This window comes from Muntiacus reevesi, chromosome 6 (genome assembly GCF_963930625.1).
Source record: "Muntiacus reevesi chromosome 6, mMunRee1.1, whole genome shotgun sequence".
Lineage (NCBI taxonomy): Eukaryota > Metazoa > Chordata > Mammalia > Artiodactyla > Cervidae > Muntiacus > Muntiacus reevesi.
In genome coordinates this window covers 30,972,113-30,995,308 of record NC_089254.1, presented here as the reverse complement: position 1 = coordinate 30,995,308, position 23,196 = coordinate 30,972,113, and the positions used below count along the sequence as shown (strand labels likewise).

The 23,196-nt window shown below is 36.1% G+C and overlaps 1 protein-coding gene across 8 annotated transcripts in view; it reads right to left on the bottom strand.

Moving 5' to 3' along the window:
• The window catches only part of RUNDC3B (RUN domain containing 3B), a 154,864-nt gene that overhangs the window by 51,512 nt on the left and 80,156 nt on the right, over positions 1 to 23,196 (bottom strand). For all 8 annotated transcript variants that reach the window (XM_065939652.1, XM_065939650.1, XM_065939648.1 and 5 more), the window contains 3 exons: positions 19,882 to 19,971; positions 18,051 to 18,131; positions 2,738 to 2,906 (listed from right to left, as the gene is read on the bottom strand). In XM_065939652.1, coding sequence (XP_065795724.1) covers positions 2,738 to 2,906; positions 18,051 to 18,131; positions 19,882 to 19,971 — 340 coding nt within the window. The remainder of the gene's footprint in view (positions 1 to 2,737; positions 2,907 to 18,050; positions 18,132 to 19,881; positions 19,972 to 23,196) is intronic.

The following is a 23,196-nucleotide window of genomic DNA, read 5'->3' as shown; positions in this document are numbered from 1 at the left end:
AACTCCTGGAGCTTATTCAAACGCATGTCCATTGAGTCGGTGATGACATCCAACCATCTTGTCCTCTGTCATCCCCTTCTCCTCCTACCTTCAATATTTCCCATCACCAGGGTCTTTTCAAATGAGTCAATTCTTTCCATAAGATGGCCAAAGTACTGGAGCTTCACCTGCAGCATCAGGCCTTCCAATTAATATTCAGGACTGATTTCCTTTAGGATGGACGGGTTGGATCTCGTTGCCGTCCAAGGGACTTTCAAGAGTCTTCTCCAACACTACAGTTCAAAACCATCAATTCTTTGGCACACAGCTTTCTTTATAGTCCAACTCTCACATCCATACATGACCACTGGAAAAACCATAGCCTTGACTAGATGGACCTTTGTTGACAAAGTAATGTCTTTGCTTTTCAATATGCTGTCTAGGTTGGTCATAGCTTTTCTTCCAAGGAGCAAGCAAGCGTCTTTTAATTTCATGGCTGTAGTCACCATCTGCAGTGATTTCGGAGCCCCCCAAAATAAAGTCTGTTACTTTTTCCATTGTTTCCCCATCTGTTTGCCATGAAGTGACGGAACCGGATGCCATGATCTTAGTTTTCTGAATGTTTTAGTTTTCTGAGTTTTAGGTCAACTTTTCCACTCTCCTCTTTCACTTTCATCAAGAGGCTCTTTAGTCCTTCTTCACTTTCTGCCATAAGGGTGGTGTCATCTGCATATGTGAGGTTATTGGTATTTCTCCTGGCAATCTTGATTCCAGCTTGTGCTTTATCCAGGCCAACATTTCTCATGATGTACTCTGCATATAAGTTAAATAAGCAGGGTGACAATATAGAGCCTTGACGTACTCCTTTTCCTATTTGGAACCAGTCTGTTGTTCCATGTCTAGTTCTAACTGTTGCTTCTTGACCTGCATACAGATTTCTCAAGAGGAAGGTCAGGTGTTCTGCTATTCCCATCTCTTGAAGAATTTTCCAAAGTTGGTTTTGATCCACACAGTCAAATGCTTTGGCGTAGTCAATAAGGCAGAAGTAGACGCTTTTCTGGAACTCTCTTGCTTTTTTGATGATCCAGTGGATGTTGGCAATTTGATCTCTGGTTCCTCTGCCTTTTCTAAATCCAGCTTGAACATCTGGAAGTTCACAGTTCACATACTGCTGAAGCCTGGCTAGGAGAATTTTGAGCATTACTTTGCTAGTGTATGAGATGAGTACAACTGTGCAGTAGTTTGAGCATTCTTTGGCATTGCTTTTCTTAGGGATTGTAATGAAAACTGATCTTTTCCAGTCCTGTGGCTACTGCTGAGTTTTCCAAATTTGCTGGCATATTGAGTGCAGCACTTTCAAAGCATCATCTTTTAGGATTTGAAACAGCTCAACTGGAATTCCCATCACCTCCACAAGCTTTGTTCGTAGAGATGCTTCCTAAGGCCCACTTGACATCACATTTCAGGATGTCTGGCTCTAGATGAGTGATCACACCATTGTGGTTATCTGGGTCATGATCTTTTTTGTATAGTTCTGTGTATTCTTGCCACCTCTTCTTAATATCTTCTGCTTCTGTTAGGTCTATACCATTTCTGTCCTTTATTGTGCCCATCTTTCCATGAAATGTTCCCTTGGTATCTCTAATTTTCTTGAAGAGATCTCTAGTCTTTCTCATTCTATTGTTTTCCTCTATTTGTTTCCACTGATCACTGAGGAAGTCTTTCTTATCTCTCCTTGCTATTCTTTGGAACTCTGCCTTCAAATGGGTATATCTTTCCTTTTCTCCTTTGCCTTTCACGTCTTTTCTTTTCTTTGCTATCTGTGAGGCCTCCTCGAACAACCATTTTGCTTTTTTGCATTTCTTTTGGGGGAATGGTCTTGATCACTGCCTCCTATACAATATCTTTAGTGAGCTCTTATTCTTTGAGAGAGATGTTCTGTATGAAACTATTTCAAAATTTTATTCTACTTGTCATTTTCAGATTTTTACAGTGCAAAGGCTTTTAGTTATCTTAGTCTGACTTCCTGCTGGTATCTGGTACCAGAATTCTTCTTTCACAAGGTATTAATGCTTTCTTTGTTTATCTTAACTAGTAGTTGTTTGTCTACAGGAAATCTTTTCATATTTGTAAATTTCCTTTGTAACCATTTTCCTCAGTGTATTTTTTACTGTTTTAATATTTCTATTGATAATTCCACTAGGCTTTTCCTAAGTAGCTCATCTATGAATAACAGTAATTTGAAAGAAAGGGATGAAAGGAAAATAAACAATACAGGAAAAATACGAGCATGTTATAACTCAAGGTGCTCGTCTGTATCCCAGTCTGCTACGGACTCCCCTTTGCCTACTACAGTGCTTAACACACAATAGCTGCAAAATACCTGGTTTTAAAAAGAGAAGAGAGAGACACATATATGGAATTTCTTAAGCAAACACTATTACTACATTTTCATAAACCAAATAACCTTTTATGAAATTAATCCTAGAAATTAATACCTCAAACATATAAATGAAACTGCACACAGGAGAATAAATGGGTCAGTGTTATATTAAAATGTAAAATTAGAAAAAATTTTGCACACAAAAGCCTCTCTTAAAATTGGGCCTGATTTTTAATTAAGAGGAGGACAATCTAAGAACAGAAAGGAAGTAGCAGTAGGTAAATATTTCTGTTTAGTTAAAAGATCTTTTGGCAGTGATCTTACAGAGCAGTAACTAGAGTCAACATGAAATGACTTCTGATGACTGATACACACCTTCTGTTCCAGGGTGAGCTGATACTTCTGTTTGACTCTCTTGCACTTGTTGAACCAACTATTCTCATCCATGATGACTGGAGGTCCGACCTTCTCTGGAGTGCTGCTCTCACTATCACTGCTTCCCAGAGTCCTCAGCTCTTCCTCGTCACTGCTGATACTATCAGAACTGAGAAGATTAACATTTTTTAAAGAAATAAAGTTTACAGTATGTTCCACTTCGGTTTTCTAGAAATACTTCAGCATTTGCAAGTTACTGGAAAGTAAGCTCCAAAATATTCAGCACTAACTATACGATAATGATGATATTATCATCAGGCCTACAGATGCAACAGAAGTTCAAGTGAGGTTTACAGATCTAAGGCATTAACACAGAAAAACTATGAGAATGTCCCAAAGACAGAGGAAAAAACTTCCAAAGAAGAGAGCCAGAAACTCCGCATGTGCTGCGAGTTTCCTCGCTGGGTTGTTTTCACTGCCTGTTCGATCTCCACTGTAAGGCAGACAGCATCTCACCAGTGTGCTGCCAGCGCGGGTATAGCATCAGTGCAGTGCTCAAGATCAGCTCGGCTTTGACTGAGAGAAGAAAACAAGAGGTTCAGAAAGCCAGTTACACCTAAACACTTCTACTGGGGGGAAGAAGGAGAGACACAGGTGAAGCAGAGAAAAAAATCCATTACAATCCATATGTAAAATTCCTTATGACATCAGTCTGGTAGAAAACACAGAACAAGGTGGGGAAAATGTAGGAGAGAAGCTAAATAAAGGAGAGAAAGGTGTGCTAAGATGATTGTCTAGTTTAGAAGAAAAATACACTTTAAAAGGGACAGGGAAAGTAATTAGCCTCCAACGAATAAAAATAAATGGAAAAAAAATAAAAGGAACAGGGAAAATAAATTTTAAAATATCAGCAATGATATTAACATTTAAGAAACAGCATAAAAATAGTCTCTATAACCCTCAAGGTATACAAAAAATTCTAATCTAGCAAACAGAGGAACAAAATAAGAAAAAACAGTAACTTTAAAACAAAAAATAAGATGGCAGAATAAGCACTAATACAAAAGAAATTACAAAAATCTTAAATAGTTAGACTCAACAGCCAAGTCAGAGGTTTTGGTTTGATTAAGGCAAGTCAGTGCCAACAGTAAGCTATCTATAAAATACACATGAATACAGAAAAATTAAAATTAAAAAGATGGAAACACACCTAGAAAATATGAACCAAAGGAACTCCAGGTCAGAAATTATAATTTTGTAAGTTAATATAGATATAATGGTAGAAAATACAAAGATCAAAGAAAGATATTCTATTTTTCCATCCTCCACAATCAGCGGTTGCATCTGTTAGCTTCCTGAGTCAGGTCCAAGCACATTGCAGACTTGAATTAGAGACATCTACTTAAAAGTTCAACCCATGTGATATTCTTAGCTAACGATCTCAGAAACAAACCAATGTGCAAACACATGCCAAATGAAGTCTGCCTGTCACATCTGTGGCTCTGGGTGGCTGATAATAAAGTTTCAGTTTTGAAAAAGAGACAAGCAGAGATCTTAAACGATGGCATTTGACGTTAAAAATTAAGTGAATCAGCTATAAAGCAGATAAACTTCAGAGAATTAGTTACATTTAAGGTAGATATGAAGAAATTAAAGATTGTCAAAATGCTAAGAAAAAATAACTGCTGAAACAGGCTAGCAAGTACAGAATAATTATCCTTCCAGAAGGAGGGCAATATAAGCATGTTTCCAGAAAACTAGAACTTAAGGGATTTACCAAAAAATCCTCACTAAAAGAAACTTCCTAATGATTGTAGTTTAGGAAAAGGGAAACCGAGTTAAGAAGCACTAAGCAAAGAAAACAGTGAACTTATGGGTAAATCTAAACAAACTGAGTACAGAACTCTAACAATAATGCCTAGTTTTATGGAGTTCTAAATAAATCAACAACAAACTTACAATTCTGGACAGTAACAGCATATGTCAAGAATGAGATGATTATAGAGTTAAAACAATACAAGGTCCTCATTTATCTGGATAAGTGGTGAAGATATCAAATTTAGCCTTTGTTAAGGCTTAAATATGCTTAGTAAAACTAGTACCACCATAAAAGAAAAGCCTATAAAAGAAGCCTAGTAAAAGAAGAGTCTATAAATTGTAAATGAGTAAGGAATAAAATGGCAGAAGAAAAGTTAACCTCCGCCCCCAAAAAAGAATCAAAATAAGAAGACAGAAAGAGTGGAAGAGAATGCAGGACAAACAGAAAGTAAGAATGTGCTGTGCTGTGCTAAGTCACTCAGTCGTGTCCGACTCTGTGCAACCCCATGGACTGTAGCCCGCCAGGCTCCTCTGCCCGTGGGATTCTCCAGGCATGAATACTGGGGGGTTGCCGTGCCCTCCTTCCAGGGGATCTTCCTGACCCAGGGATCGAACCTGCATCTCTTATATCTCTTGCACTGGCAGGTGGGTTCTTTATCACTAGCACTACCCGGGAAGCCCTAAGAAAGCAACAGAGTGGATATCAACCCAAAAATATCAGCAAATACCCTAAGCACCTTAGTTAAAACATAAAGCCCATTAGACTAGAGTTTTTAGAGTCAAGTAGTATTTTTAAAATGTGTGTGCATGTATACTTTAAGAACATAAAGGCATGAAAGGTTAAATGAACTCTATTTTATCAGTCCTTACTGTGCATTTTTTCACATAGTAACACAACTGAAATCAGGGTACAACTTACAACTAACGACATATAACTACAGCTGTCAAACCAATGTCTCACATACTAAATGGAAGGTATGTCAGACCAAATATAGTTGTAAAAAAAGATGCTAGAAAAATATTAATCTAAACAAAGCTGGTTAGATGCCATTAACATCAACTAAGTAAACTTCAAGGAATTTTTTCAATTACTATGTATTACATCAAGATGAATAAAGAATTCTAAACTTGTATGCATCTGACAAGTGAGTTTAAAAAATATGCAGTAAAAATCAAAGGACCTCAAGGAAAAACCAACAAATCAAATATCATAGTAAAGAACTTACTACATTTAAATAATTAAAAAGATGAAAAGAGGATAAGTGAGAAAGGACATAAAATACTGTACTAGAACACCACCATTAACAAGCATAATCTAAGGAATACTGGACTCACTCACTGGAATACCACTGATTCTAGATCATTTCTCAATAAATTTCAAGGAACTATTATAATAACTATAATATTATGTAGATCACATTCACTAGTCGTAACCAAAACAAAGGCACTGAAAATATCTGAAAATTAAAAATTATATTCCAAATAACCTTTGGTCAAAAAAATTATAAAGGAAATTGTACTTTAAACAACAAAAATTAAAAAATAACATCAAACTTTTAGGATGCAGCTAAAGTAGTACTTCAAGGGATGTTTATAAGCCTTATTTACTCATAAGAAAAGAAGTAAATTTAAGTTTTGAGAAAGCAAAGATCATAAAAGCTCTGAACAAACGGGGCATAGGGAATATACTTCAACATAATACCGGTTATTTACATTGAGCCCACAGCTAACACCATATTCAATGCTAAAAAGCTGAAAGCTTTTCTTCTAAGATTAGGAATAAGACAAGAGTGCCCACTCTCATCACTTATATTCAACATCGGAAGTCCTAATGAGAGAGCAATTAGGCAAGAAAAGGAACTAAAAGGCATCCAAGTAAAAAAGGAAGAAATAAAACTGTCACTATTCACATATGACATGATATTATACAACAAAATCTTAAAGACTACCAAAAAAACTGTTAGAACTTATAAACAAATTCAGTGAAGTTGCAGGATAAATACCAATATACAAAAATCAGTTGCATTTCCATATAATAATGATCAACTATCAGAAAGAGAAATTGAGAACAATGTCATTTTCAGTTGCATCAAAAAAGAATAAAATATCTACAGAAAATTCAACTATGAAGGTGGAAGACCTGTACACTAAACACTATAAGATGTTGATGAAAAACTACAGAAGAAACACTTAAATGGAAAGATAATTTTGTGTTCACAAATTGAAAGACTTAATACTATTAAAATGCCCATACTACCTAAATCAATCTACATATTTAAGGTGATGCCTACAAAAATTCCAATGCATTTTTCACAGAAATAAAATGCACAATTCTAAAATTTGTATGGAACCATAACATACACCCAATAGCCAAAGCAATTTAGAGGAAGAACAGAACTGGAGGCATCACACTTCCTGCTTTCAAAATATATTACAAATCTACAGTAATCAAAACAGTACAATACTGGCATAAGTACAGATATACAGATTAATAAAACAGAACAGAGAACCCAGAAATAAGCCCATGTATATACTTATGACAAAGGAGTTAAGAACATACAATGGGGAAAGATAGTTTTTCCAACAAATGGTGCTGAGAAAACTAGTCAGCCACACACAAAGAATGAAACTAGACCTTATATCTTATACCATATGCATATTGTATATCTTGTACTATATACCACATGTGTATCTTATACCATATGCAAAAATCAATTCTGAATTGATTAAAGATTTGAATACAAGACCCGAAACTGTAAAAATTCTAGAAGAAAACACAGTGGGTTTTGTGTCACAGGGGGTGTTTTGACATCAATCTTGACAACGATTTTCGGATTTGACAGACACACACACACAGTCAAAAAAAAAGCAAAAGCAAAAACTAAGAAGTGGGCCTACATCAGACTAAAAGTCTCCCGCATGGCAAAGGAGTCAGTGACAGAATGAAAAGGCAACGCCCTGAAAGGGAGGAAATATCTGCAAACCATATATCTGATAAGGAGTTAATATCCAAGGGACTCAACTGCAAAACAACAACAACAGTGTGACTGAAAAATAGGAAAGGAATGGAGCAAGTATTTTTCCAAAAAAGACACAGAAAGACATACAGTCAACAGGTACATGAAAAGGTACTCAACATCACTTATCATCAGGAAAACGAAAATCAAAATCACAAGATATCACTTAACATCTATCAGAACACATGCATGCATGCATGCTAAGTCGCTTCAGTCATGTCTGACTCTTTGCAACCCCATAGACTGTAGCCCGCCAGGCTCCTCTGTCCATGGGATTCTCCAGGCAAGAATACTGGAGTGGGTTGCCAATTCCTTCTCCAGAGGATCTTCCCCATCTAGGGATCAAACATGCACCTCTTAAGTCTCCTAAATTGGTGGGCAGGTTCTTTACCACTAGCGCCATCTGTCAAGAATGGCCATCTTAAAAAAAAGAATGGCTATAATCAAAAAGATAAGTGTTGACAAGGATGTGGATATGGAGAAAAGGGAACCCGTGTCAACTGATTATGGAAAATCAATTGGATTTTTGGAAAACAGTAGGAAAGTTCCTCAAAAAAATTTAAAATAGAACTACTGTATGGTCCAGCAATCCCACTTCTAAGTATATATCTAAAGGAAATAAAAACAGAATCTTGAAGAGATATCTGTATTTTCTTCTTTACTGAAGCATAAGTAATCAACATATGGACGGGACCTAAGTGTCCATCAACAGATGAATGAATAAAGAAGATGTGGTGTGTACATATATACATTGGAATCCTATTCAGCCACAAGAGGTTAGGAAATCCTGCCACTGGCAACAACATTTAGAATCTTGAGGGCGTTATACTAAGTGAGATAAGTCAAAGACAAATATTGAAGGTTATCACTTACATGTGAAATCTTAAAAGTAAAACTCATAAAAATAGTGAGTAGAAAAGTGGTTCCCAGAGGGTAGTGAAGACTAGGGAGAGGCTGGTAAAAGGGTACAAACTTTCAGCTGTAAGATTAATAAAGTCTGAGGATCTAATGTTAAACACAGTGATAATAGTTGATAACACTTGAATAACTGAAATTGGTTACAAAAGTAGAACTTAACATTTAAGTTAAATATGTGAGATGATGGATATGTTAGTTAATGAGATGGGGAAAATTCTTCCACAAAGTGTACATTATCAGAGGTGGGAAGAATGTATTCAGTTGTGTCTGACTTTTTGTGATCCCATGGACACAGGCTCCTGCCAGGCTCCTCTTCCATGGGGCTTCCCAGGCAAGAATATTGAACTGGGTTGCCATTTCCTTCTCCAGGGGATCTTCCCAATAGCAGGGATGGCAGGTGGGTTCTTTACCACTGAGCTATCTGGGAAGCCATATATTATCAGAATATGGTAATAAATCATCGTGATGTGCACTTTAAATACCTTAAAATTTTACCTGTCAGTGATATCTCAGTAGACCTTATTTTATAAAAAGGTAAGAAAAGATCATCACAAACCCAAAGAAGGCAGAACAAAATAATATATAATAACAACATAAATAATATATAATTTAAAACCACCCAAGAGTAGAAAGGAAGAACTGATAAATAAATAATAACTATAGGGATCCAAGGAACTGTATGAACACTGCACGTACATTACCTCATTAGTCCTCATGATAACCCCATGAAGTATAGCTGTACCATCTAATAAGTTCATTCAACAAAGGAAGAAAATGAGAATAAGAGATGAAAAATAGTTGCTTGAGGTCACCCTAGTCAGGGGAACTGGTATCACTCTTTTAGGGAGAATGTTCCATGCAGGTTTCCTGACTATGATGGTACTAAGCAGAGTTTTAGAGAATATGAGGGAAGTAGCCATGCAAATATCTTGAGAGTGATTGTGTTCCTAGTAGAGAAAACAGAAAGATGCATATGTGGGCCTGGTATGCTCAAGGAATAACAAGGTGGACAGTGTTACTGAAGCACAGTGAGTGCACTGAGCACTGAGCACTGAGGCAGGGAATAGGACATGAGGTCAGAGAGGAACTGGAGGCCTGGTAAACTTAGGAATTTTGTCTTTCACTTTGAGTCAGAAGGAAAGCAACTACTGGAAAGTGTTTTCAACAGAGGAATGAAATTATTTGACATATTCCTAAAGGATCATTCTGGCTGTTCTATGGAGAAAAAAATGACAGGAGTCAGAGGTGAAGCTTGAAGACTCTTGCAAATCTCCACATTTAAGTTTAGGAGGTGGTGGTGCAAAAATATTTACTGATGGATTATGGAAGAGAGAATACAACACTGACCCCAAAGTTTTTGAGCATAAGCAACTGGCATGCTAGAATTACCATTCTAGGAATGGCAAAGACTAAAGGAAGAAGTGTGTTTTTTTTTTCAGAGGTGGCGGTGGTGGGATTAGGAGTTCTTTATTTTACATGCTTCATCTGAAGTGCTTATTACACATCCAGGTGGAGATGTCAAGTTGGCAGCTGCGTGTATGTCCAGAGTTCAGAGCAGTGTTCTAGGTAGAAGCATACGTATGGGAGAGAGCAGTATAGTGTTTAAAGCCGTGAAACTGGAAGAAACTACTTAGTGAGTGTAGATGGAGAAGACAATTCAGAACTGAGCTTGGAAACAGTCCAACATTTAGAGGTTGGGGGAGTGAGAAGAAAGCAGTGAAAGAGAGTAAGAAGGAGCAAATAGGAGGAAAAGTGGCAAAGTGCTGAGAGGAGGAGTTTTGTGTATCCAACACTGCTCAAAGGTAAGTAAGGTGAGGAAACCGACCTCTGGCTTTGGCAAGGAGACATTCCTGCTGACTCTGAAAAGAGCAGTTTCCGTGGTAGGTACTAAAAGCTCCTTTGACTAGTTCAAGAGAAGTGAAAGTGGTAGTCGTGTCTGACTCTTTGCACCCCATGGACTGTGGCCCTCCAGGCTTCTCTGTCTGTGGGACTCTGCAGCCAAGAATACTGGAGTGGGTTGCCATTCCCTTTTCCACGGGATCTTTCCAACCCAGGGATCAAACCTGGGTCTCCGGCATTGCAGGCAGATTCTTTACCATCTGAGCCATCAAGAGAGAAAGGAGGGAAAAAAAGAGGAGGCGCAGTTCTGTCATGAAAGAAAGGGTACTAAGGAATAGCTTAGAAGTGTTGAATGTGGGGTTGGGAAATTTTCTTGGTTCCCTTTTTTAAGAAGGGAAAAATAACAACATGCTTATATGTTATGACATGCAGGAAGATCTAGAAAAAGGGACGTTAATGGAAAGGGACAACTGCCAGAGCTAAGACCATAGCAGAAGAGAGAGGATGGGGTGCAGTACACAGGCCAAAAGACTGGCCTTTGGTAGAAAAATGCTTAGCGTATCCCTCCTAAGAGGCAAAAAGACAGGGTAAATAGGTCCCTCAGTATCCATGAAGGACTGTTTCCAGGAGCCTCCTGAGATAGCAAAGTCCATGGAAGCTCAAGTCTCTTACATGTCCAAGTCCTGTATATCCACAGTTGGTTGATTCACAGATGTGGAACCTGCAGATATGGACAGCCAACTATATATGAAAAGCTACAGCTAAACTATATATGCAAAGCAATTTAACAGCATACTTGATCATTTACAATCTCTTAAACTCAGCAATTCTGTCTGTAGAAATTTGCCTCTTTAGGAAATAATCATTCTAAATACAAATGCTTAACCATAAGCATGTTATAATTCACAGTGAAAAACTGAAGGCATTATAAAAGACCAACAATCATCAGCTACTGCTAGACTTTTTTGGCCTAAAGTTTATTTAAGAAAAGATGTTTAAAGTTATATCAAGCAGTAACTCAGAAAAATTTATATCTTATCACTGATACACAATTTAAAACTTAATTAAACCAATTTTAAATATGAAATATATCTTAGGATGTTTTCTATTGACATATTTCATGTATTTAGCTTCAGAAGCATAAAACTCTATTTTAAAAGACTAATAACTAGTATTTTCAAAGTTCAACTTCACCAGTAATCAAATAAATGCAAACCAAAAACAACAGGATATTTTTTATTTAGAGCATTAGGCACACCTTTAAGACTTAATTGTAAATGACAGAAATAGGCCCTGTCACATATTGCTGATATGATCTAAACTGGTACGGCCTCTCTGGTGGGCGGTTGGACAGCAAGCTTCAAAAGTTTTAATAACATATATACTATATATCCAAAAAATTCTACTCCAAGATTTTAACCTAAAGAAATAATGATGGTCCTGCATAAGAAGATGTAGTGCAAGGCCATTAACTGCAATACTGTTCATGACAGGGAACTGAATGCACTTCAAAAGTCCAACAATATTTGAGTTAACATACTATATAAAGAATGAGATTCTATTCATGTGAGGAAATGATGCTATAGAATGATGGCTAAGAACATGCAAAAGTGTTCATTATATAGTATTAAGGGATACAGTTACATGTATATCATGATTCCATTTTAATCAAAGAAAAAATATTCCAATGCACAGAAAAGGCTGAAAGTGATCCGTCAAAATGTTAACAATGCTAGTGGCTGCTCTGTAAAATAAGATTACGAGTGACTTAAGCTTTCTTCTACTTTTGACCTTTCTGTATTTTCTAATTATTGTATAATAAATGCCTACTTTCCAAATAAGTTAAAAACAGTAATATGGGGAAGAAGAGTCTCTTATACCAGAATCTGGAATGTTAGGTCCATGAATCAAGGCAAATTGGAAGTGGTCAAACAGGAGACGGTGAGAGTGAATGCCGACATTCTAGGAATCAGAGAACTAAAAGGACTGGAATGACCATTATATCTAATATTGTGGGCAAGAATCCCTTAGAAGAAATGTAGTAGCTATCATAGTCAACAAGAGAGTCTGAAATGCAGTACTTGGATGCAATCTCAAAAACAACAGAATGATTTAGGTTCGTTTCCAAGGCAAACCATTCAATATCACAGTAATCCAAGTCTATGCCCCAACCAGTAAAGCTGAAGAAGCTGAAATTGAATGGTTCTATGAAGATCTACAAGATTTTCTAGAACTAACACCCAAAAATGATGTCCTTTTCATTACAGGGGACTGGAATGCAAAAGTAGGAAGTCAAGAGATCCCTGGAGTAACAGGCAAATTTGGCCTTGGAGTACGGAATGAAGCAGGGCAAAGGCTAGTAGAGTTTTGCCAAGAGAACACACTGAACATAGCAAACACCCTCTCCCAACAACACAAGAGAAGACTCTACACATGGACATCACCAGATGGTCAATTCCGAAATCAGACTAATTATATTCTTTGCATCCAAAGATGGAGAAGCTCTATACAGTCAGCAAAAACAAGACTGGGAGCTGACTGTGGCTCAGGTTATGAACTCCTTATTGCCAAATTCAGACTTAAATTGAAGAAGGTAGGGCAAACCACTAGACCATTCAGGTATGACCTAAATCAAATGTCTTACAATTATACAGTGGAAGTGAGAAATAGATTCAAGGGATTAGATATGATAGACAGAGTGCCTGAAGAACTATGGACAGAGGTTTGTGACACTGAACAGGAGGCAGTAATTAAGACCATCCCCAAGAAAAAGAAAAGCAAGAAGGCAAAATGGTTGTCTTAGGAGGTCTTACAAATAGCTGAGAAAAGAAGAGAAGTGAAAGGCAAAGGAGAAAATGAAAGATATACCCATTTGAAGGCAGAGTTTCAAAGAATAGCAAGGAGAGATAAAGCCTTCCTAAGTGAATACTGCAAAGAAACAGAGGAAAACAATAGAATGGGAAAGACTAGAGATCTCTTCAACAAAATTAGAGATATCAAAGGAACAGTTCATGCAAAGATGGGCTCGATAAAGGACAGAAATGGTATGGACCTAACGGAAGCAGAAGATATTAAGAAGAGGTGGCAAGAATACACAGAAGAACTATACAAAAAAGATCTTCACGACCCAGATAATCACAATGGTGTGATCACTCATCTAGAGCTAGTCATCCTGGAATGTGAAGTCAAGGGCGCCTTAGGAAGCATCATTATGAACAAAGTTAGTGGAGGTGATGGAATTCCAGTTGAGCTAGTTCAAATCCTAAAAGATGATGCTGTGAAAGTGCTGCACTCAATATGCCAGCAAATTTGGAAAACTTAGGAGTGGCCACAGAACTGGAAAAGGTCAGTTTTCATTCCAACCCAAAGAAAGGCAATGCCAAAGAATGCTCAAACTAACACACAATTGGACTCCTCTCAAACGCTAGCAAAGTAATGCTCAAAATTCTCCAAGCCAGGCTTCAACAATGCATGAACCATGAACTTGCAGGTGTTAAAGCTGGATTTAGAAAAGGCAGAGGAACCAGAGATCAAATTGCCAACATCCACTGGATCATCAAAAAAGCAAGGAAATTCCAGAAAAATATCTACTTCTGCTTTACTGACTATGCCAAAGCCTTTGACTGTGTGGATCACAACAAACTGTGGAAAGTTCTTAAAGGGATGGGAATACCAGACCACCTGACTTGCCTCCTGAGAAATCTGCATGCAGGTCAAGAAGCAACAGTTAGAACTGGACATGGAACATTGGGAAAGGAGTTCCACATTGGGAAAGGAGTACGTCAAGGCTGTATATTGTCACCCTGCTTATTTAACTTATATGCAGAGTACATCATGAGAAATGCTGGGCTGGATGAAGCATTAAGCTGGAATCAAGATTGCTGGGAGAAATATCAATAACCTCAGATAGGCAGATGACACCACCCTTATGGCAGAAAGTGAAGAAGAACTAAGGAGCCTCTTGATGAAAGTGAAAGAGGAGAGTGAAAAAGTTAGCTTAAAGCTCAACATTCAGAAAACTAAGATTATGGCATCCGGTTCCATCACTTCATGGCAAATAGATGGAGAAACAGTGGAAACAGTGGCAGACTTTTTGCGGGGTGGGGGCTCCAAAATCATTGCAGATGGTGACTGCAGCCATGAAATTAAAAGACACTTACTCCTTGGAAGAAAAGTTATCACCAACCTAGACAGCATATTAAAAAGCAGAATCGTTACTTTGCCAACAAAGGTCCATCTAGTCAAAGCTATGGTTTTTCTAGTAGTCAAGTCTGGATGTGAGAGTTGGACTATAAAGAAAGCTGAGTGCTGAAGAATTGATACCTTTGAACTGTGGTGCTGGAGAAGATGCTTGAGAGTCCCTTGGACTGCAAGGAGATCCAACCAGACCATCCTAAAGGAAATCAGTCCTGAATATTCAATGGAAGGACTGATGTTGAAGCTGAAACTCCAATCCTTGGCCACCTGATGTGAAGAACTCACTCACTTGAAAAGACCTTTATGCTAGCAAAGATTGAAAGTGGGAGGAGAAGGGGACAACAGAGGGTGGAGGTTAGAGGGCAACATCAACTCAATGGACATGAGTTTGAGTAAACACCAGGAGTTTGTGATGGACAGGGAAGCCTGGCGTGCTGCAGTCCATGGGGTCAAAGAGTCGGACATGACTGAGAGACTGAACTGAACTGAGACTCTTATAATTAGGCATCAAATAGAATTTTTAAACATATGTCTAATACAGGTACATATTAGTGGAAGTCATTCAATTTTTTAAATATTGGTTCTTTATGACTATTAGGATAGTTTAAATCTTTCTAAAAAGAACACCTCCATGGTCAGTAATGCTAGCTGGGTTATGACTAGGTTGAATTGATATTTCTCTTCTTGTTCTTGTATCCTTTATATAACAAGATGGCAGGAATCCTCTATAATGACTACAAAGGAATAAACATATGTTTGGATTACCGCACAGAATGAGGAAATTGAAAAAAAAAAAAAAAAAAAAAAAAACTGGACAAAAGGTGACTAAGCAGCTGAAGACACAGAATGCAGATCATTAAATTCATTCTGAGGGTACCAGGGGAGAAGGTTCCATGATTGTAACTTTTTAAAAGCACTGTAATAATCACTACATTCTCTCATTTAAGAAGAGAGGAAAATTTGCATTTATGATTATCTTTATATTTTAAATCATTTCCTAAATCACTAAAAACTGCCTTTCTATCTGCATGCTGATGACCAAACTCCTATCTCCAACTGTCATTTTGCTCTCTAATTTCAGATCTGTGGCCCACTCGGCACAAATCTGCTGTGTGTCTATGGACAAGCTACTTAACCTCTCTGTGTTTCAGTTTTTCACTTAAAAATAAGGATAGCAGTGCCGACCTCACTGATTTTTGAGGAGATTAATGAGTTAACAGAAGTAAAGCACTTAACACAATGCCTGATAAACATGCAATAAATAGTATTATTCATATTTACTAGTATTATTTTGAACTGTTAGTTATCTCCACAAAGTGTCCTATAATCCAGTAAATCTCCAAACAGTGTTAATTTCATGCCTGTTCAAAACATTTTGGTGTGTTTCTTTTCTAGATCTAATGTAATAAAATTACCCATTTCCCAAGGGATCCTAACTTAAGTGAAAAATCTTTGTACCATAATACTCTATTCCTCCTTCTCCTTCATCATCTAAAAAATCTTCACACTCCTAGCTCTGAAATCTTCTCTTACTAGACTTCTACTAGACAGTGATTATTTTCGGTACAGGGATTGTGTTCCTTTATAGAAGTTTACAGAGTTCCTATACTCTTGATATCTAAGAAGAAACCTAGCAAAGTTTTTTTCCTACCTTCAGTTCAGTTCAGTTGCTCAGTCATGTCTGACTGTTTGGGACCCCATGGACTGCAGCACACCAGGCCTCCCTATCCATCACCAACTCCTGGAGATTACTCAAACTCATGTCCATTCAGTCGGTGATGCCATCCAACCATCTCATCCTCTGTCATCCCCTTCTCCGCCTGCCTTCAATCTTTCTCAGCATCAGTGTCTTTTCAAATGGGAGTCAGCTCTTCGCATCAGTTGGCCAAAGTATTGGAGTTTCAGCTTCAACATCAGTCCTTCCATGAATATTCAGGACTGATCTCCTTTAGCAGGGACTGGTTGGACCTCTGCAGTCCAAGGGACTCTCATTAGTCGTCTCCAACACCACAGTTCAAAAGCATCGATTCTTCGGTGGTCAACTTTCTTTATGGTCCAACTGTCACATCCATACGCGACCACTGGAAAAACATAGCCTTGACTAGACAGACCTTTGTTGGCAAAGTAACGACTCTGCTTTTTAATATGCTGTCTAGGTTGGTGATAACTTTTCTTCCAAGGAGTAAGCGTCTTTTAATTTTATGGCTGCAGTCACCATCTGCAGTGATTTTGGAGCCCCAATAAAATAAAGTCTGCCACTGTTTCCACTGTTTCTCCATCTATTTGCCATGAAGTGATGGGATCAGATGCCATGATCTTAGTTTTCTGAGTGTTGAGCTTTAAGCCAACTTTTTCACTCTCCTCTTTCACTTTCATCAAGAGGCTCCTTAGTTCTTCTTCACTTTCTGCCATAAGGGTGGTGTCATCTGCATATCTGAGGTTATTAATATTTCTCCCAGCAATCTTGATTCCAGCTTAATGCTTCATCCAGCCCAGCATTTCTCATGATGTACTCTGCATATACGTTAATAAGCAGCGTGACAATATACAGCCTTGACATACTCCTTTCCCGATGTGGAACCAGTCTGTTGTTCCATGTCCAGTTCTAACTGTTGCTTCCTAACCTGCATACAGATTTCTCACGAGGTGGATCAGGTGGTCTGGTATTCCCATCTCTTTCAGAATTTTCCAGTTTATTTTGATCCACACAGTCAAAGGCTTTGGCATAGTCAATAAAGCAGAAATAGATGTTTTTCTGGAACTCTTGCTTTTTCGATGATGCAGCAGATGCTGGCATTTTGATCTCTGGTTCCTCTGCCTTTCCTGCCTTACGCACTCAATAAATGCATCTTCTGTGTATACACATACATCTATTACTTACAGACATATATTACTCACTCTCTCTCCCTTACAGTTTTGGCCTATCATAACATTTCAGAAATATATAATTATTCAGGAAATAAGTTATGCAAGCAGATCTTAAGAAAAATTTTAGATTTCATCTGATTAATTTTTAATGCTGATGAGATTGTGGTAAACCTCTAACTCTCATACAATGTTGGTATTAGGATAAATTGATACAACACTAAGAACAGACTTTAAGAGTCACAAAATTTTTCATTGTAGTTAACTAAATAACTCTGGAAATTAACAAAAGAAACAAAATAAAATTATTTACACAAAAATGTTCATTATTATTTTCATTATAATGGAGGTAACATGAAAACCGATCTAAATAATGAATTATAGTTTTGAAATCTCAATGAACTAGTATAGAGCTATTAACACTATTATATTAACTACAGAAGTAGAAATAGATGCTGTTTTTAAAGACTATATTTATGCCATGGTTATAATTATATAAAAACTATATATTTATATATATACTAAAAATACAACTGGAGTTTATATTTTTGAATGATTTCTGGTACTGAAATAAATGTTCTATAAAAGGTAATTTTAGTCAGATGAATATATTATATAAGACATTCAACTATAAATTAAGATTTCAAAATATCAAATACCTTTGGGTAAACCTCAAATATGGTATATAGTCTATTACAGCAGGAAGGTTGCCATCCAATCTTTCTCCCTTTAGGCAGAAGCTAAGACAACAGACAATAAATATATTAATACATAAAAATTTAAATCACAGTGTTATAAACAAGTCTTGTTAGAGACATTTGTTTCATCAAACTGCAGATGAATTTTTTATTTGTAATTTAAATGTGACTTGTTACAATCACCTCAATAAAAATAATTCTACCTTCAATATCAAGGGCTTACAAAAATTAATAACACTATTACATACATACATCATGCAAAAGTAAAGTTTACTGAGAAATCTGTACAAATACTATTTACATAGTTCATTTTATCTTGGTCTTTATTAGACTCCAAGATGTCACTGGAGTAGTTTCAAATGAAGAGTTGTTCTCAGTTACATACAAATTCTCAGGTGACACTGAATATTTCCTAAAAAGGTCTGACTGTTTAGAAAAATCATATATGAACTACTACCTTTTGGTTCCTCTGGGAAGTTTTCCTGCTAAAATACTTATTCTAATACATTAATATCAAAGGTGCAGGATGTATTTTTCCAGACTTGAATAAGGAGAGAATCAAAGTGGCCACATTTTATATGGGCTTTCGTTCATTTACAAAAACATTGCCAATGTATCATTAAGACATTTGCTTTCTACACAATATCAATAGGTTACAACAAACTTAGAGTTTATATTATTATCCCAGTTTTGTTTTCAACCAAAAGATAAACTGTAAAGGATTTAGATAGAGCCAGCAGCATACAGTAAAAAGTCAACACCCTTAGAGAAATCATGAAGACAGCCTTCATGCTGCATTCACCACATTCATCCCAAACAATTAAGTTAATTAATCAAATCCCACTTTATCAAATTTCAAATAGAGGAAAGTTATACTTACAAAGAGAAAAGTATTTTGAAAAAGAAGTGACTTACTAGAAAAAAGTAACTTGAGTGAAACTGAGGAACTTAAGGAATTGATTGACTTAACCCTTCCTCAGTTAATTTAAGTTTAAGACAGTCTCTTTTTCGAGAGCAATATTTTTTAGTTCAAGACCTAAAAGCAGATTTTTAAGTTTTATGCTTATTTGTTAACAGTGGATTTTTAAATGATATATTTCAATGAAAAATATAATCCTTAATTCTCAGGTTTGAATTCTTATTATAGACAAACCTTTTACTTTTAGTACAATGTAAAATCTTAGATCAATAAATGAAATGCAAAAGAATGCTCCAAACAACCTACAAAGAACTTAGAATGTCCGTTTTTAGTACTTGTAATCTTAGTCTGGAATCAACTCAATTGTTGATAATAAAAGCAAATACTAACAAAAATATTAATACTCCAGAAACAAAACAAGAAACATAAAGTATCTAAAACAGCCTGTCAAGATCCTCTTTATCTCACCACATGAGAAAATGAAAATCTTTCTGGCTATGAATCAACATTAGTATATTTCTTTTTCATTTTAAAACAGTAGTTGAAAAATACTAAGAGATAAGATCTAAAGCCTTCCTTCAGAGCTACCAGAATACACGATTTTTTTGGTCGGGGGGATGTGGTCCAAGCTTTCTTTTTCCCAAGCCAGAGAGCAAACAAGTTTTGTTAGTTAATACCTTAAGTTTAAGACAGCCTCTTTTTTTAGAGCAAACCTATTTATAAAACTGATCTCATTATAAAGGGAACAACACAAATCAAACCAATATCCAGCTGCATGCTTTACTTAGAAAACTGAAAGAAAAGAATCATAAGCAGAAACTATTTTGAGGTAGAATAATTTTAAATCAGAATACATACAGTTAGATGAAGTACCTGAAATCAATAGCATTGAGTCCAAGGAGCATGCCAGCAAGCATATTTGCTTCCTCACCCAAGACAATTGCTCCATCTTCATAAAATCTCCTAAAAAATTAAATGGGTGAATATATATTAAAAGCAGACTGAAGCTTCAGCTACAGGAATCATTTAGAGCCCAAGCTAGAGTAGAAAGAACTAAAATTTATTTAATTTGTCAAAACAAGAACATACTTGGATCACTTAAATCTTGCAGATACTTAGAATAAAAAAGCTGCCATTGTAACAAGGAAAAAATCATTTTAAGTGCTTACATCTCTCTTAAAAAGAATCTTCAAAGTGACTCATTTAGTAGGTCTATACTGTCTAGCATTTTTCCAAGATTGAAGCAATACATGTGTAAACTGAAAGGTGGTAAACACAGTCATTTAAACTGGTCTCCTTTCAAAACTATGTAGATTATTTTTCTATTAATATACAGAGAACAAACACAAACATACATTGCTTTTCTGTAATTCCAAGGGTTATTAATCAAATTAAAAACTAGGAAGATGTGATTAATATTAATTTATGCTAACCTTTAACATTACAATACTAATAGGGCAGATGGGCTACCTAGGTGGCCGCATACAAAAAAGAAAGTGTTCACTGTATCTCTGACAAAATGTGAATATGAATCTATCTCTGTTAATTCTTGTATAGCCTTCTGTTTTGGTTCATGCTAATTTTTGTAATATTAAAGTTTTATTTTAAAATATTTAAAATAAATATTTTGAAAAAATATCATTTAATATGGGCTTAAGGTATTTTTCCACAGAAGAATCTAAGATTATTGAATTCATTTTTCAAACAGTATCAAAAACTTGTTTATGTTCAGTAACAGGGATAACAAAATTGCTATTGTCTTGCTCTTTTCCATATTCTTGAGCTTATAAAGCAGAGAAGGCAATGGCAACCCACTCCAGTACTCTTGCCTGGAAAATCCCATGGACAGAGGAGCCTGGTGGGCTGCCATCTATGGGGTCACACAGAATCGGACATGACAAGCGACTTAGCAGCAGCAGCAGAGCTTATAAAGACTGCATATAAAGTTTATATTCTTATGTTACCATCATGAATTTTGAATAGTCCACAGTTTACCAAATACTTTTATAATCATATTATTTGATACTTGCAAAGCTGATGAAATAAATGCAGAAGCAATTGTCATTCGTTTCAATTTCATTATCAAGAAGAGAAACAGGTTTAAACAGTTTGCCCAAGATTATGTTGATAAACTTATCAAGGAGAAAACCAATTTTTACTTAAGTTCTACATCTTTTCTACTGAACCATGATACTTCCTGTAAAATAAAAATATTTAAAGAGAATTTAACCTCTGTTACGGCCTGTAAGAAATTTTACATGAATAAAAAGTACAAAGGAAAATACAACTATTTACCCTCTGACAGATGTAAGGCTACAAACAAACGGTGGGAAGACTAGCTCGGATTAGATGCTCTTTCTTGGAAATATGTAAATTTACATTTCTTGAAAATGTAAATGAATAGTTACCATTTACATAAAAGGAGAAAAACTAAAAGTTTCAGCCTAACAAAGATCAGTAAAATAAATGGAAGAAATTCCTACATATTCAACTGAGGTGTTCCACAAAATGGTAAAGATATTTAGACAAAACTAAACATCTGAGATTTTGTCACTGCCTCAATGGCTAAATTGGCTGACAGAATATTTGATCAACTCCTTGAAGAACTATGATTCCAATGGTTCTAGACCACCACTGCCACATGCATTTATTCTGGCGTTTGACATCGGCAATCATCCATAATTCCCAGTATTTCCCTATATGAGAACAGGTGTATTTTTATTTGCCACCTTGAGCTCATCATGTTTAAAAGTACATTCTAAGAATCAGATCAAAACTATTTTTGCTTGCTTTCTAATGGTAATATTATACTAGGAACTAATGAAAAATACCTAAAACAAAAACTAAATGGTTTTAGAAAAATTTTAAGCAAGCTTAAAGGTAATTTATATACCCTATGTTTTATATACCATTTTGTTTTACTGAGTTCTTCTGGCCTTTGTTTTACTATTGATGTTTTAAGCTAACCTAGGGGCTTCCCTGATAGATCAGTTGGTAAGAATCCACCTGCAATGCAGGAGACCTCAGTTCGATTCCTGGGTCAGGAAGATCTGCTGGAGAAGGGATAGGCTACCCACTCTCATTTTCTTGGGCTTCCCTTGTGGCTCAGCTGGTAAAGAATCTGCCTGCAATGCAGGAGATCTGGGTTCAGTCCCAGGGTTGGGAAGATCCTGTGGAGAAGGGAAAGGCTACCCACTCTAGTGTTCTGGCCAGGAGAATTCCCTGAACTACAGTCCATGGGGTTGCAAAGAGTCGGACATGACTGAGCAACTGTCACTGTCATATAAGTTTTTACACTAGATGTGAAATCAGTTAATTCCACTTAAAGTCATATCTGAAACATAATATTGCATAGGCCTGATTTAGTATGCCTTTACTGTAACAGAGGGGAGAGGAGGACAAACAGAAGAGGAAAGGCTAGTTTAGAGAACTGTCCATTGTATGCTGAACTTTTTCATTATTAAATCTGACTAAGAAAATAAATTAAGTAAATGCACTTAAAGAAATCTATCAACATTTAGGTTTCATTTATAATACGCTATTTTTATGTCACTTGACATTTTATATACTATCATTTAATCAAAGATACAAGTCATTCATGTGTATTAAAGAGGCAGACGCTATCACAAAAAACTGTTTTATTCCCTTAATCAAGCCAATATATCAATAATTCTGACTGAAAATCTGACTCTTGTTATCAATACTTTCAAAGACTTCAATAGACTGTAAACTTTCAATCTCTTCATTTTACCTCACAGAAAAATTGGAACATTTTTATATAACCAAGATTATGTAACCAATGAGCCAAGAGTAAAGGCTAAGATGACTAATGATACTAAGGTGTACACTAAAAAAAATTCCCTTTTGTTGAAAATATTTTTTGTCCTAAGGAAAATATTTTTATGAGAAGGATCTAAACCAAAACAGCATATTGGCTTGCAAAAATGGATTATAAATATTGAAAGTAGCAAGATGAAAAATAAATTTAAAACTTCTATTTAAAGAGTTATATATTAGACTGTATCTTTAAAGAAGTTTTGCATTTTAGAAACAAAGGAAAATTGTCAGCAACTCTTTGATATTACCGTGATCTGGAAGAAAAGTCCCCACTTTGTATCAGGTGTACTCTTCCCAATTATTTGTATGTTGACTACAAAAATATTAGACACTAGAAAGGTACTTAAAATA